Source organism: Nansenia antarctica (genome assembly GCF_963989245.1).
Source record: "Nansenia antarctica genome assembly, chromosome: 15".
Classification (NCBI taxonomy): Eukaryota; Metazoa; Chordata; class Actinopteri; order Argentiniformes; family Microstomatidae; genus Nansenia; species Nansenia antarctica.
In genome coordinates, this window is record NC_137685.1 from 3,002,369 (window position 1) to 3,019,251 (window position 16,883).

The following is a 16,883-nucleotide window of genomic DNA, read 5'->3' on the forward strand; positions in this document are numbered from 1 at the left end:
ATAATTCTGACGTCACGAAATGTGTTGAATGTGGCCCCAGAGATGGTCTGAGGCTGTGGAGGGTGAATGACAGGTCAAAGGTCACAGACTGGTTAAGACTGGTGGTACAGATGGCGTGCGTCGTACCTCCTGGCCCAGTTCCATGGCACACAGCTTGGCCGACTGGGCCTTGGCGTCCACCATCACGTTGAACATGGTGCAGACAGACTGCGGCACGCGGAAGTCTGTAGTCCGACTGCTCTTCTGCAGCTTGGCCTCGAAGGCAACCCGCGTACTAGAATAACAATCATCATAATAATAAGAATACATTCGATTTACAACACCTTTCCAAAAAATGCAAGGACACTGCACAGCAAAAGAGGAAACAACGCAAGAAAAAGAAACAATTTAAAAGTTGAGGGAGAACGATTAGTGAGGTTTCAGAGTATGGTGTAGTTAGTGGTAGCACTGGTATAAACATAGACTGTACATCAACCAACATCTCGTGACGTTAGAATTATAAGGTTCTATCTCCATTTTTGGTCAAAATTTAGTTTTTTACATAATCTCATCCATTAGGTGTTTATTAATGCCTGTGTTTTTTAAAATGTTGACATTTTTGAGTTAGTAATTAATCAAATACAAAGGTTCCATCTCACAAAACATAATGGAATGTAAAAACCTTGACGCTCAATATCTCTGAACTGCCCTAAACGGAGATAGAACCTTATCATTCTAAACGGAGATATAACCTTATCATTCTAAACGGAGATAGAACCTTATCATTCTAAACGGAGATAGAACCTTATCATTCTAAACGGAGATAGAACCTTATCATTCTAAACGGAGATAGAACCTTATCATTCTAAACGGAGATAGAACCTTATCATTCTAAGCTCACGACCTGTGGCGCACCACCAGCATGTTGTGTACGTACAGAATGAACGTGTCTGTGTTGCATTCTGGGGCTGATTCAGAAACGTGACCTCACCGTTTGACGCAGGACTCGATCATGTCGCTGGACATGAGTTTGAGCCGGCTCTCCAGGTGTTTGCCGAACTCCTCCTCGGGCCAGTGCAGGTCTCTGATGAACGTCTGGAGCGCGTCCAGTTTCCAGAAGAGGTCCTCTGAGGTCCCCGATCCGTTACTGTACACAGGCCAGGGGGGCAAGGGGTCAGAGGTCACAACACTAGCTGGTGCTCAACACAGGTGGTTCACAACACAAGGGGTTAGAAAACCACATCATGGAGCAGGGGGGCGGGACAGGGGGGGGGCAAATCCACATTTCAGGGGTTTCATTTGGGTTATTTGTACCATTTACTGATTGCTCAGAATATTATTTGGAGTGAAAGGTCAAAAGCTTTTTGCTGTTTTTGACCGATATATACATTGTGTTGGTTTGCCTCAATTAAATTGACTGGCAGTCAGTCTGTGGTAGAAATAAGCGGACATCAGTATGTCCTTGACACACTAATAACCACCCAGAGCTGAATGGTTATTTGGGGGTTGTTGACAGGCCCATGCACACTCCAGGGAGGTACTGTAAAGGCCCTCACATAGTCGAGTGGACAGTACGCGGACTGTCCGCGGAGTCAGCTCCGCGTACTGTCCGCATACTGTCCGCTCGACTATGTGAGGGCCTTAAGTAGTGGACCATGAGGACACACAGTGAAGAGGGAGGGTGCTCTCTGTGGTGGTGGTGGTGGTGGTGGAGGAGATAGTATCCCAGGAAATGTCTCCTGACCTACGTTATCTTGAGCCAACTTAAGATAACATTGGTCAGTACTGGCCGATGAGCAGTCTCTCTACGTATCTTCAGCCTCTCAGTGGATTAGAGGGAAATACAAGCAACACAAATTGCTTATTTGAGTCTTGAACATTGTCTTCAGATCCCAAATGGGTCACAATACGTAACCAGAAGTAGAGGAGGAAAACTGGCAGGAGGTGAAGGAAAGGTGAAACTCTCTGAAGCCAGGAGAGGTCGGGTAGGTAAACACACCATGCATCGTCAGCAGACAGACATCCCCAGTAGAACCTGACTGAAGTTAGATAAGGTAGATCATTTGAGGGTTTGGGAATGTTGATTTCTGGGATAGGGGATAGGGCCTAGGGGAGTCAGATGGCATAAGGAGCCATGGGCTCTCCTTATTAGATTAGGGTTTGGTTAGGAAGGGGGTTTTGGAGGGCAGAAGGCATGTATATCAAGGTAGTCGGTTTGGTTGGTAACCCTAACGCTATGCTGATGCGAAGGTATCTTGCATGTGGTTGGATGGAAAGGTAGGTACAGTAGGTAGGGTTGAAGGACACCATAGCGGACATTGGGGGTCAGGAATGTGGATCTTAGGATGGTCAAAGTTCTACTGTGTGGGATGCCAGCTGCATTGAAGCTAACTCACGCTTCAGAGAAACATTTGACACCCTCACAGGAGGAAGGAAGTGGGTGAGGTTAGTGAGGGTACCCAGTACCCACCCACATCAACCAACTCAAAACCCTGCGTACACAGACATCGTGAGACACGTAGACCCCTCGAGGGAGTCTCCAGACACGGTGACCCATCGATCGAGGCCCAACACGGGGTAAACAAAGACCTGGTCCTCTCTCCTCTACACAACAGCAGACTGGAGGAGGTCAGGGGGATGAGGGTGGAAAGATAAAAATGTACCACATTAAGCCTTGACTTTGGTTTGCTATCATTCCGTCGTCTAGGTACACTTGTGCACTTTTTATGCCATGGACCAAATATTCAAGGGGACCCAAAAAGGGTTGAGGCAAGTGAAAAACAACAGGCCACAATTTGCATCATCAGACTTCAAATAAATGTCCACTTATTATATCTTCTAGTTTGTCTTCAGCACAATTCAAAGTCATGTGTTCTTTGTATCTTTCCACCCGCCGGTTCAGACACATGCAGCAGTAGGAGGAAAAATGAGAAGCTTGTTGAAGGTTCTTCATTTTGAAACACCGTCGACTCCTTCTACACTTCCAACGCTGGGGGTCTTGGCATGAACATGAACATGAACATGAACATGGCTTCAGGTAATTTTAATAATTGTTAATTTTGCCATTTAGCAGACGCTTTTAATCCAAAGCGATTTACAATTACGAATTACAGGGACATTCCCCCTGGAGTAACTGAGGGCTAAGTGCCTTACTCAAGGGCACCCTAGTAGTGGTGTGGCTTCAGGCGGGATTTGAACTCACAACCTTCCGATCACAAGTCCAACTCACTATCCACTAGACCACCACTACCCCTGTCAGGTGAAAGAGCATTGCATGGATCTGATATGTGTGCCAGTTTTCCACAACCTACTGTATATCAGACATGGCTGAACTTGTTATTTACCATTATCAGAGATATTAAGGTGGTGCCTGTCCTTGGTGAATTTTGGCATTGTCTTTTGGTCTTTGGTCTTTCTTTTAATGGTCTTTATCTTTATTGTCATTGATACAGTACAGGTACCAAACAACGACATTTAGGAGGGGGGGTCTCCCCTGGTGCTTGGAAAAAAGACTAAAAACAAGAGATCCAAGGGTAAAATAAAAAAGGGAAAAGAGCTGGTTTACATAAATAAAGGCTATGTACACTATCTACTAAACTATACTACTATACTATACAATAAAACACTGTGCTGTACTCTATGCTATGCTATAAATATCCAAACTTTTTCCTATATCTGAACCTTATGTACATTTTTGGCTGACTTATGAGGCAACTGAACCTTCATTCTAGAATATCTCTAGTTGCTATACCTTTTACTTTTGGCTGGTAATTTAATTAGCACTACTGTACTGATGTTTCACTTTTTAACTACTTTTAAAAGTGGCGTAGATAAAGTGTTATGTGTACCTAAATGTGTATAAATAGTGCTTTTTAATTACCACATAACCACATAGAAATATAGCTGAGTAATTACCTTCACACTTTCTTTCCTAGAAAGTCACACACACACACACACACACACACACACACACACACACACACACACACACACACACACACACACAATCATCATTATCATGTGAATTACTGAACGTGCTTTGCATGACATTGTGAGTGTATGTGAGTGCCTTGTGTCTCAGTAGAGATATTAGTAGTATAGTAGTAGTATATATATATATTATAAGTATCTGGAGACCAGGGACCAGTGTTAGCATGTTTGACTAATATGTCTGTGACAGTCAATGTTGGCTAACACTTTATCCTACAGTCCTGTTCCAGTCGCTATTTCATAAGAAATTCTATAGCAGCAACTTCAAGGAATTTGACACATAGTACCAAATGGTATGCAGAGTAATGACGCTTGTTTAAATGAATCCCAAAGAAACAAAATAGTTATAATTAGGTAACAATGAATGACCAATTCACTATGTAATTTCCAAGTTAGTTCTAGGGAGAACATAATGTAATATGTATTGTTATTATTATGTATTATGTAGTGTTGTTAGGACCCCCTCGAAAACGAGATGGCACATCTCAAGGGGTTTTATCCTAATAAAAGAAATTTCATCAGAACTCGACACTCGTTCCCTATATCAATCAGGATTGGTGTACTGTAAATAGGGGTGTGCCTGTTCCCTGTTCTCTGGTGACTTCTCAATTTGAGCCAGGGGACGTTGTATGACACCAGAGTGACTTGGTATCCTGGAGTAGGACATGTGACATGTTCACGCCAAGGCCACACATGAAGGATTCAGGCTCTGACAGAGACTCAATACACACTCTGATTCACATATAGCTGCCATCCAGGTGGGGGTAGTAAAGCTGGGCATTTGAAGGTTAACTGGTAGAATTGGAACTGCTAGAATTGGAACTTTGGGCATTTGCAGGTTGACAATTGGTAGATTCATATTGGGAAGATTACTGGTTATACTTCTGTGGAGAAGAAACAGACAGAAAAACAGAAGATGGGCTGTAACAGAGGGATGGATTAAATGGATTAAGCCTATGAAACATTAGTCCATAAAAGAACGGACACGGTTTAAAAGAAAGGAAATAATGTCCCACAAAAGAAAGGACCTGTTTGGCGAGGGTGAGTAAGCACCAGTAGTTAATTCAATGAAATAAGGAAGGGTGTTTCCTTTCAAATCGTTACTGAAGAGACACATCCAATGCTGAAGAATGACATAGAGAAGCAGATATTCGCTGCCGAAAAAAATAATGAGGTATTATTAACTAAAGCACTTAAGGGTACACAACATATTGAGCTAACACATACAACAATTGGCTCAATATTTGGGTTCCACACAAACATTTATAATCTTACCTGTAGTGAAGGAAAACAAAATGAACAGATAAATTAATATATTTGTTGGAACTTGTAAATAAAGTTTGAAAACTATATTGCACTTGCACATGGTTTTGCGATGGTTTCCAAACCACTGACTTGTAACTCAAAGAGGACAGGTAAAGATGTATCTATTCGGTTGTTAAGTCGTGACGTGTTTCCGGGTCCAACGTTGGCTGAGGCGCTCTCTTCGAAATGCCTCAGTAATAATAATAATTCATTATATTTGTATAGCGCTTTTCCAAGGCTCAAAGACGCTGACAATATGGGTAAAACGGGAAAGTGCTGTGTCCCTTGTTGTATGAATAGATCCCAGTCTAAAAAACAATTGAACTGTCATTCTAGAGCTGTAGTACACTGGTACGGGGATTTTTTTATTTGGACCCGGAAATTGCTAAACGTCACGCGTGACGTCAGACTTAACAACCGAATTGTATGAAATCAGGAATTTTACAGTATACCATTTGATGATTTTATATGAAAACGGAAACATTACGTTTGTATGCTACTGCAAGTGAAAATGACATACCTGTCAGTAAACTGCAAAAATAATGCTACAGGCCAATGCTAATGTACTATACACCACTGCATTAACATAACAACGGAGGTTTGGATTGAACCGATTCATGTGCCCTTACTTGACAGGCTCCCAGGACTCTCTTTCGAAGCCCCTGTGGATGGACTGGGCGATGGACGACTCCATGAGGTCCACATATCTGACCACCAGGGGGGCGTACAGGTCCTGCAGATGTTTATGGAACTTCCCGTTGCACAGGTTATCTGGGACAGGAAATGACAGAGCAGACAGGAAGTCATTCAGATGTTGGTGAACCAAAATGAGCTCAGGTTGTACCTAAGCTAAGGTAGTGCTGTCTCGACTCTCACTCTTTCTTGACTCAAAAGATTGTTGTTGTTGTTGTTGTTGTTGTTGTTTACATTTACATTTTTGGCATTTAGCAGACGCCTTATTCCAAAGCGACTTACAATCGATACATTTGACTAAGCAAGTGAATCATCAATCCACCAGTCGTAGCAGGAAGAGTAATCTAGCTCAGGCCAGGGGCCATTGGCAGTCTCAGTGATAGAAGGAAACGTTTTTATTTATTTATATATAGACACTGGAGAAACAGAGAGACAGTACAAGGGGGGGCAGTAGAAGCCACAGGGGACACAGTAAAGGGGAAAGCGGGTGTCTCAGGAGACGCAGTGCTGGGGGGTAGTGGATGTCTCAGGAGGAGCAGTTAAGTGTTGTTGTTGTTGTGAAAGAAATGTTTGTTCACAATGACCTGGCTTGAAGACAGATTCATAATCAATTTGGCACCATAATAAGAACAACAAATTCAAGGATCTGAATAGTGCATAAGCTCATCTTCCAAGTGTTAATGAACAAAACACGTGACAGCTTAATTGTAGCTAATAATCTGGTCTTCATTCTCAGTTACAGTTCGGTTTATCAGTATATTTGTAACCTTTCTGGAAAAACTGTGGTATGTCTAACGTGGCAGTTATTTTTATTCGAACGCCAACCGACACACACAGACAGTTCCACACATTTGAATCTCCACTCCGCTCCAAACTGGTAAAAAGGCAATGTTAACACAGACCACAGGAGCTAAAATGGAGGCCAGTGTGTGCTAATGCGATGCCTCACGGCTCCACAGTGTGTCTGTTTGTTTTTCTCTCTCTCCCTTTGAGCATTCTCTCTCTGTCTTTTTCTCTCTCTCTCCCCCTCTGAGCATGTGTGTGTGTCTGTGTGTCTGTGTGTGTGTATTTGTAGTCAAGGTCGATGATACGCAGTAGGTGCGATGTTTATTTTGTTCCCTGATTGCCGCTATCCAATTAGCCACTTGAACGGCTGTTGTACACTTGGATGTGTGTGTCCAGGAGTGAAGACCCAGGGCTTTGCCTGCTCTCCCAGGCACCACTGTTTTAGCCTCATTAGCTGCTTGAATGGCGTCCTACGTTGGCGCCTGTCTGGTGCTAAGGCTATTTCCTGCCACATAAGCTAACCGCTACGGGGAGACAAAACAAACGACCTTCCGTGTAAAAAAATGCCCTCCGTGGATATATGTGGATGTGGAGGGTGTTACTCAGTGTGTAGTAGGAGTGTGTCATAACCTGATGTTTGTTGCATACTGTATCATTCTACTTGCAATGGTGTTTGCATTTAGAGTTGACTTATTATACAATGGGATAGACATTGCTATTATCTTAAAACATCTTCTGATGTCTATGTATGTTGTCATTAGATGTAAAGCATAAGCATGCACAATGAAATTCATTCAATCAACCATATGTGCCTTTAAGACAAAACGAACGCCAGTCGAAAACAAATTAAAACACTGTCATTTCTTTCTTTATCCCTGCTGTATTTTGTCGCTATGGCCATTGCTATGCACGTAACCAGTGGCCTGTCCATAGCATAGTACCTCAACGGTTTGAGATTCACAATTGGCTTTTTTCGACAGTCAGAGCATACCAGGCAGTTTTCAGACAGACTCCATTTTAGCTGGTGAATGACCAAACTGACACACTCCTAGACTCCTGCCTCCTGACGACAATTCCCCCGGTACAATTAGCATAGTGCATTTTTCGGTCCACAAAGGCAGTGGGTAAGGGTTTCCATTTTCTCTCTCTCCCTCCCACTTTCAGGACCCTGGACAACACTCGTACGGCGACTGCAGTTCATTAGAGGGATGGCAGGGCGCTCAGCAACCATTTCACCGTTCCAGATGAAAGAAAGCTGTTAGTTTCCAGTCGCTCTCTATTGTCCTATAACCAACAGCCTTTGGATTTCTGTCCCCCTTTTAACACACTCAGGTCAGATGCACAGCCACAGAAGAAGCCTGCTGCAGGAAAAACTTCCTTAATTTCAAATGTTGGACTCTGTACCTCTGCAAGAGCCACGAATGAGCCACATGAATATGAATATTCAACCCCCCACCTAGAGTCATTGTGCCTGTGAGTACATGCCACGAAACCTTGAGAGATGGAGTGTGTGTTAATATCAAGTGTATGCAGTAGGCTGAGTGGCTGTACGAGTGCTAAACGGACGCTGTGCGTGTCCTTTCATAACTGTTGGGGCTGTCGGGAGCACTGTTGGGCACTCACAGTCGGTCCTCAGGAAGTCGTTGAGGAGCTGGAAGAGAGGGAAGCTGTCCCAGCTGTCGGGGGGCTGCACCTCCAGGGCCGCGTCCATGTCCACGGCGTAGAGAGACAAGAAGGTCTCCGCGTGCTCCACCATCAGGTCTGACCACCAGGCAAAGGCCTGGGGAGAGAGAAGGAGAGAGAGAGAGAGGAGAGAGAGGGGGGGGGAGCAGAGAAAGGGACAGAGACAGGAGTGGGAAAGATACATTGAGAGAGACAGAGAGAGAGAGAGAAGGAGAGAGAGAGAGGAGAGAGAGAGACACAGAGAGAGAGAAGGAGACAGAGAGAGAGAGAGGGAGAGAAGGAGAGAGACAGAGAGAGAGAAGGAGAGAGAGAGAGAAGGAGAGAGAGACAGAGAAGGAGAGAGAGAGAGAGAGAGAGAAGGAGAGAGAGAGAGAGAAGGAGAGAGAGAGAGGAGAGAGAGAGGAGAGAGACAGAGAGAGAGAGAGAGAGAGAGGAGAGAGAGAGAGAGAGAGGAGAGAGAGAGAGAGGAGAGAGAGAGACAGCGAGAGAGAGAGAGAGACAGAGAGAGAGAGAGAGAGAGGAGAGAGAGAGATACAGAGAGAGAGAAGGAGAGAGAGAGAGGAGAGAGAGGGGGGGCAGAGAAAAAGACAAACAGGGACAGAGACAGGAAAGATACATTGAGAGAGACAGAGAGAGAGAGAGGGAGAGTAAAGGTTGAGAAAAAAAAGGTGATAAAAAGTGACAGAAAAGGGAAGAAGAGAGACAGATAGATATAGACAAGGAGACAGAGAGACACAAAAGCAGGGATGAGAGTGTGAATTCACACTACAAGCACATCTTTAAAGAAACACTAGCTTCTTTACAGTTTCCGTTCTCTCGAGAGAAAGAGGTACGAGGGGAAGAATTGTTACTCCACCGATCTATTTAGAAAGGGCTCTTCTCTTCTCTACTCCTCGTTTTCACAATAAAATTCAAGTTGTCACCTCGGAGACATCACACAGAGATCTCCTGGGGGGGACACTTCACAGCTCGCAGCGTCGCTCGCAAGGCTGAAAGACTGAAGCGCTCCGGCACAGATAAACGTGTGCTTTTCTGTTGGCCCACAGAGGAAGAGGAGACAGCTCCTTGAGAAGTGTCACAGGGAGATACTTTGACACACACGCTCGCTCCTCGACAAAGTCATTAATTTAGATAGATCTAGAGATGCTACTTCTGCTGAGGAGTTTCCCCCCCCATAGAATAGAATCAGTGGAGTGACAGTGTCTCGCGAACAGGCGCTCCTCTCATGCAAGTCAACACTTCAAGTCTTCCTCTACTCTTCTCTTCCTCTATGCTCCCTCTCTACTCTTCCCATGGCCTCTCTAAGAGCACCTGAGGACCCATGGCGTACACCCATTCACATCGCCTCACCCCCCCCTAGTGATGTGAATGTGCCCATGGGGGGGGGGGGGGGGGGGGGGGGTGGCGGGGGGGGGGGAGTCATGCAATCTGGGGTCTCTTCGTGCCATGGGGATTGTCGTTGGCATGGGATCGTGTTGGCATGCAGCCTCAGCAGTAAACCAGCAACAGGATCTCAAGACCGCGTGAACCCAAATAACACACATGATAAACATTGGGGCGCCGTTAATCACCATATCCCATAAGTTGTCTTTAGGGAGGATAATGATGAGATGTGCCTATTGCTGGTTTCGCTGGTTGGTCTGCTGTCCGATCTGTTTCGTATTGGAGTAGCCTCATAAATCACTTAAAAACCATACATTAGGAAAGCCAAAAAAAAAAGACATAATATGATGAGGTTACTCCCGAAAAAGTGCATGCTTGTTCCATTGTGAGCGCTCACAGTACTACAATGGAGGAGAGGTCTGCTTGTTTGGGTCACCTCTCTTTACCTTTTCCCCACAGCTTTCCCCAAACAAACACCCCACCACAGAACAGGGGCTCCAATGCAGGGTCGTGAATAGGACCAGAGTTGGTCGTGGCAGTTTGAGTGGACGGACACAACTCTACAGGTTGGATGGAGGGTGTGTTTCAGTGGGATAGGGTTTTTTATAAGGGGGGGTTTGACGAGTCGGACATACAGGTATACTGCCAAAGTGCTTGTGGAGGTCTGCTTTATTACCAAAGGCAACCTCAATTGCTGCCACCAAGGCTACTTAACCGATGGATGCACAAGCACTTGTTCAACTGTCCAGGCTTGGAGGGAGAGGGGCCAGGGGAAGATGGGACAGGTAGGGTCAGTCCAGCTGGGTTAGTGGGATCTCGAGGACATGCACAGACTAGCGAGGTGGACATACAGAGGGCGTCTTATCAGTTTATCACATACCTCTTTGCCCTGTTGGAATATTCCGGAATAAAAACAAAAAAAAACAATGACAAAACAGGAACGGGTTAAGTCAGGTTTGCTTTGAGTTGGTCAAGAAGTTGAGGACTCTTACTAGTGAGTATTTATTGAAAGATGTAATATGTAAACGTCTTGTAAAAGGAGCAACATTTTATTTAAGCAATCGATCGACGTCGAATGGACCAAAGGACCTTCATCAGAAAGGTCTTCAAACATTCTCGTTAGTCAGAAACCACAATGGATGAACGCCAGGTAACAGGAAGAGGAAAACTGGGTGGAAATGACGTCAAAGAAAAGCCCTTTATCAGATGGTTGTCATTAAAACTGTGAACGGAGGGCGTTTCCTTCGAGGTGGGGGGTTGAGTGTACAGGCAACACAGAGTGACCCAGTCAGAAGTTCCTGAGAAGAGAAAGACACACTGCAGTGTTCCTTCTTTCCCTCCCAATCGACACCCGATGCAATATGAAATGGATGAGAGAGGAGCGATTGGTCAACAGGCAGGACATTGACCTTTGTTGACCTTTTATGACCTTTGAAGCCACATTTTGACCACCCCCCCCCCCCCCCCCCCTACCGTGCAGGCCAGAATGGTCCGGCTAGCATGCTTGAGTGAGATATGAAAGAAAGAAGGAAAAGATGCTAATACTGTACCGACTGATTTCCAGTACTTGTGGCTTGTGCCGCCTGTTAAATATCACAGCAGAGTCAGAGATATCAAAATGCCCCATGATTCTCTGTAGCATTGTGGTGAGCTTAGAATGATAAGGTTCTATCTCCGTTTAGGGCAGTTCAGAGATATTGAGCGTCAAAGTTTTTACATTCCATTATGTTCTGTGAGATGGAACCTTTGTATTTTTATTAATTACTAACTCAAAAATGTAAACATTTAAAAAGATAACACCACACAGGCATTAATAAACACCTAATGGATCAGATTATGTAAAAAAAATATCTATTTTGACCAAAAATGGAGATAGAACCTTATAATTCTAACGTCACAATGTGGTGACGTCTTGCTCTGCTTTTGGATCAGCTTTGCCTAACCAATTGTTACAACATGTTTGTGTGTGTGTTTGTGTGTGTGTGTTTGTGTGTGTGTGTGTGTGTGTGTGTGTCCCCAATCCAACTCACCTCAGCATGGTGCTCCTCATTCTGTTGGAGGACCTCTATGACCAACTCCGCCAGGCGAATGGTGTCCTCAAGTTTTTTGGCAGGGGTGACTAAGCGCCCTACATTCTCTGGAGCATAAAGGTCAAAGGTCAACACCTAAAACTTCGCCCTCAAATGTCTGATCATCTAATGCCCTGCACAAGGGACCTGGCATATAATAGCTGTGCTTGCATGCAGACTCCTTACAAAGTGGACCCTTCTCACTGACCCTCCTGAGGTATAAAACATCTGACAACCTGAAACGTTTGAGGTGAGCTAGCCCTTTAACGGTTGAAAGTATCGCAGTGTTGTACAAGCGAGCTCTCAGCTGACGGTCTTCTAGCTCACTCTGTTGTCGTAGCTGAGGGCAGAGGCATAGGCTGTCGCTATCACTGCTGATCAACACAGGATAATGAGGCTAAAAAGAACAATGCGGGTTTCATGAGACAAATTAAAAGGGAGACAAACAACAGACACAATGTGTTCTACGGTCGTCATGCAGAATGTGCAGAAGGTGGTTCAGCGCTCATGTTATTAGTTTTCATACAACAGTTAGTTCCGACCAAGTCATTTGATTGGACAAGAGGCATTCCATGAGTGCTGATATACAGTATAACAGCACTGGGACTTTTAACTAGTATGTATCACTCCGAAATGACCGTTAATACAAAGTAGCTAGCCTGCAGATGTTTGTGTTCAGGTTACTAGGCAACAGTCCAGCTGCGGAACTATTTTCTTTGTTGACGGAGCCAAAATAAATGATTAAATAAACAAACAAATCATAATCTGTTGTCGCTTATTACTGTTAACTAATAAATTGCGCTGTAGAACTGTTGTTTAAAAGCAATATCACACTGGAGGTCGTGCTGTTATACTGTCTGCGGCCTCGTGCCTACGACCCAATCACAGCCGTGCTGATATTCAGTATAACAGCACTCCCTCTCCTGTGATATTGCTTAAATGTCCTAACATCCACACATTAAATGTTACTACAGTATGTGAATGCCCCAGGTTAACATCTCCACGTGGTACCAAGCAGCACATTTCCCTGTGTAAGTTGGATAACTGAAGGACAACCAGGACCAATAGAATACTACTGTAGTTACTATGACGATGTAGTGTAGCGGCAGGTTATCCTTTGAGTTGCATTTCATGTACGAAAGGCGCTATATAAATAAAGCTTTACTTACTTACTATATAAAATAGCATATATAGTGGAATTATCATGGAGCACAAAAAAATAGACAATCAAAATCCTGTCTTGGCATCCTCTATTTGTATCTGTTACGGTACATGTGGGAAAACTAGGGTTAGGGTTAGGTGCTACGGTGACTTGGTACATGCTGGCATGTCTAACCCTAATCCTAACCCTAACCTTAACCGTAGCACCCTAGCACCTAACCCTAACCCTAGTTTTCCCACATGTACCGTAACATATCCATTTCAATCCACAGGAAGGACAGTCATTGGGTAATAACACCAAGGGATGGAGCTGAAGTGACCAATGAGGTGGCAATACTATTGTGAACACAATGTTGACTGAGAAGGATGCTCAACCTCTCACAAGTGAAGGGGTTGGCAGTCACATCTCCCACGCTAAGTTGTGTGAGTCAAAGTTACACCTACATCGTTGGCCAATGCCATATATACTAGCCTGCTCTAATGAACCGCTTATTTTTTTTAATCACTTGCAGGTCATTTGAGCAAACACTGTTTCATGTATCTTCTTCAGAGGTTTAAGTACGGTTGATGGCCTTCCCTGGATGCACACTAACAGTCTCATAGTGTAGCTAGAAGTCGCTAGAACGAGGCCCTGCACGACCCCTGGCCGCTACACTGCTCTGTGTCCAAAACACAGCAGCAGTCATTGTCCCGAGGAGGGTCCTCAGAGCACGGGGGCTAATTGGTTGTGTACAGACGCAGGGCTCTGTGACGCACGCACGCACGCACGCACGCACACACGCACGCACGCACGCACGCACGCACACACACAAGCACAGGCACAGCACTTAGAACCCAGTGGTGAATGTGTATGGCATTGTGGGTCAGAGGATGGTCTCTTTGACTGAGGGGGCTGCTAAAAGGATGGTCTGGTCACTTGTACGGCTCAGGGTGAGGGAGGGGGGTGACTCATATAGGTGAGGTACGGGCAAAGACCCTTTGTAAACCTCAAAGGGTATTTGGCATAGAAACTCAAGTGTTGCACCAATCTGCAATAGCTGAGGTGGACAGAGCTGCTGTTTAAGAGCTGCAGTGGTTGCGGCTGCCTTAAAAGAGTAGGTAACCCTGGTGTGTTGTTTGGGTCGACAGAAACAGTAATCAGCAAAACTGTGGCCCACGAGGACAAGAGTTGTAAACTCTGTAATATTGCGTTTTCACTTCACTATCGTTGAAGGCAACACGTCTGCCTGTTAAGAGGTGAAAGATAGAGCTTCCTATTCTGATAGGCTTCGAGAGACTAAGGTTACACACACACGCCCAATTAATTCTGTGAAATCAGTCTGAAGCGGTGAGATGTGCTAGTGATTATGTTTGGGTGCTATCATCATCTAGGAAATGATGTGTCAGTTATTTCCAATGTGGCAAAATTAGCAGTAAAGTGTTGAGATAATAAAAGCAATGTGATGGACATTTTCTTTTTTAATTTCAGGGCAGATTTCTAAACCATCTCATTAGTTTGTCGTCAGATTGTGACAGCCATCGATGCTGGTTGACAGGATTGTACTAATACCACAGTTACATTTCAGCACATTGGAGATGTAGGTAGGACATGCACAATTTGCAGAGGAATCATTGCTTTGTAACTTGAAGCACAATTTATAGTGCTTCAATATATCTATATCTATATATATCTATGTGAGCACTGCTCCGTAACATGTACTGAATACAACTCATGACGTTAGAATTATAAGGTTCTATCTCCATTTTTGGTCAAAATTAAGTTTTTTACATAATCTGATCCATTAGGTGTTTATTAATGCCTGTGTGGTGTTATTTTTTAAAATGTTGACATTTTTTTAAGTTAGTAATTAATCAAATACAAAGGTTCCATCTCACAAAACATAATGGAATGTAAAAACTTTGACGCTCAATATCTCTGAACTGCCCTAAACAGAGATAGAACCTTATCATTCTAAGCTCATGATTACTCTTGAAGCTTGTCTTGAACCAATGCTAACTCTGCAATTGTCAACAATGGCCTTGTCTGAATGCTCTTAAAAGTCCTCCCTCCATCCATCCCATTTCCTCATCCCCATCCCTCATTTGCTCAATTTCCCCCAAGGAAACAATCTAGTGGATAAAGGCTCCATTTTAGGATGGAGGCATTTTTAAGAGAATTCAGAGTCGATCCATTGGTGGTGAACCCGTTCTCCAGCTGAGCTGTCCGACAAAGGTGTTAGAGAAGGGGTCCGACACCCACTGGGGGTCTCCATCCATCTCCATCACTGGGATGCAGGACACAGGGGAGGAACTACAGGGGGGCGTGTAGTCATAACGTCGTCACAACGTTCCTGTAACGTTCCCTGGCCCAGCCACAGGAGGGCTATGAGAGGTTATGTTGCTACGCTTCTAGTCGGGTTTAGGAGAGGGCTAGGAGAGTCAGTCGGGATGAATTCAATCTATAAGATGTGTCACCTGGATCCTTTGGATCTTTCTGAGTTTTCTCCACTAGGAGAGAGAGCAGGAGGAGAGTAGAGAAGGAGAGAGGGGGGGAAGCGATAGAGGGATGGTGCGAGAAAGGGGAAAAGAAGAGAAAGGAGAAGGAGAAGAGTAGAAAATAGAAATCCAAAGTTGGACCAGAAGACAAACCAAACCTAAACATATAGTACAGATACAGAACAGTTTAGGACAGTAAAAAAAAAAACAACCTGTTAAGGTAAAGGAAAGACAAGACATATTGATGATGAATTCCGTTCAACAGAAGCAGAAAGAACGACACACGTTGACATATCCTACCATCAGTATCATACATACTGTACATTTTCCTTCTATTTTACCCCCCGCTGTGTGAAATCAAACCACAATAAAAACAAAAACAACTAAATAAGATTTCCAGTTTCCAGTGCAGCTTTGGGTATTGTAGCTGTATGTATGGTGTACCTGCCCCACCGTGTACCATGGTTCAACAGGACTGAGAGGGGGTTTACACGTTTACACAAAAGCAAAGTCAAAATGCATTCAAGTCGCAGACAGACATGGGGAACAGAAAAGAAGCAGACGGAGAGATAAGATATCCGATGGGTCTTCACAGACACATGGAACACCGGAACACTAGAACACTAGAACACTAGAACACTAGAACACATTTATGTAAACCAGCTCCTTTCCCTTCTTGTTTTTTTAGTTTTTTTTCTTCTTTCCTAGCACCAGGGGAGCCACCCCTCCCAAATTTCGTTGTTTGGTACCTGTACTATAGCAATGACAATAAAGACCATTCATTCATTCATTCATTCATTCATTCATTCATTCATTCATTCACTAGAACACTCGTTCTGCTCTTGTATTGATGGTCAGGGTGGAGGTGGTCAGGGTGGAGGTGGTCAGGGCGGAGGTGGAGGTGGCGGGGGGAGGGAGGGGGGTATTTGGCAGCAAGGAATGGTAGTAGTGGGGGGGGGGAAGCATACAAACAAAGATAAATTAGAAAAGGGGGGGGGGGAGGGTTTCAGGGATGAGGAAGGTACTCACGAATGGTTAAATCCATCACTTGAGACGCCAAGCAGAAGACAGGATGCTCATACATTTCTCTCTTTTTCCCTACGAGAGAGAGAGAGGAGCAGGGCATGCGAGAGAGAGGCTGGGGTCAGAGGAGGGGCAGAGGTCAAAGTTCAGAGACGGACGGTGGGAGTCAGGAGGTAGAGGTCAGGAGGAGGTCACCGCAAGGTTGTCGGCAGTGGTGGCACTGCTGGAGGTGGTGGTGGGTGGGGTTTGGTAGCTTGCTTGCGGGTGGAGACAGAGAGTGAGGCGTTGATTTGATGCTGAGAATTGTCGTGTGTGTGTGTGGGTTGCGGAAGTGGT

The 16,883-nt window shown here is 44.6% G+C and overlaps 1 protein-coding gene across 3 annotated transcripts in view; it reads right to left on the reverse strand.

Moving 5' to 3' along the window:
* cadpsa (Ca2+-dependent activator protein for secretion a) overlaps positions 1 to 16,883 on the reverse strand; it is a gene marked incomplete at both ends in the record, with an annotated part of 152,068 nt that overhangs the window by 22,717 nt on the left and 112,468 nt on the right. The window contains 6 exons of one of the 3 annotated variants that reach the window (XM_080545507.1): positions 127 to 274; positions 971 to 1,126; positions 4,701 to 4,853; positions 5,904 to 6,045; positions 8,377 to 8,533; positions 11,850 to 11,956. In XM_080545507.1, coding sequence (XP_080401633.1) covers positions 127 to 274; positions 971 to 1,126; positions 4,701 to 4,853; positions 5,904 to 6,045; positions 8,377 to 8,533; positions 11,850 to 11,956 — 863 coding nt within the window. Of the gene's footprint in view, positions 1 to 126; positions 275 to 970; positions 1,127 to 4,700; positions 4,854 to 5,903; positions 6,046 to 8,376; positions 8,534 to 11,849; positions 11,957 to 16,553; positions 16,623 to 16,883 lie in introns of all 3 variants that reach the window. The other 2 variants (XM_080545508.1, XM_080545509.1) reach the window with 2 other exon arrangements.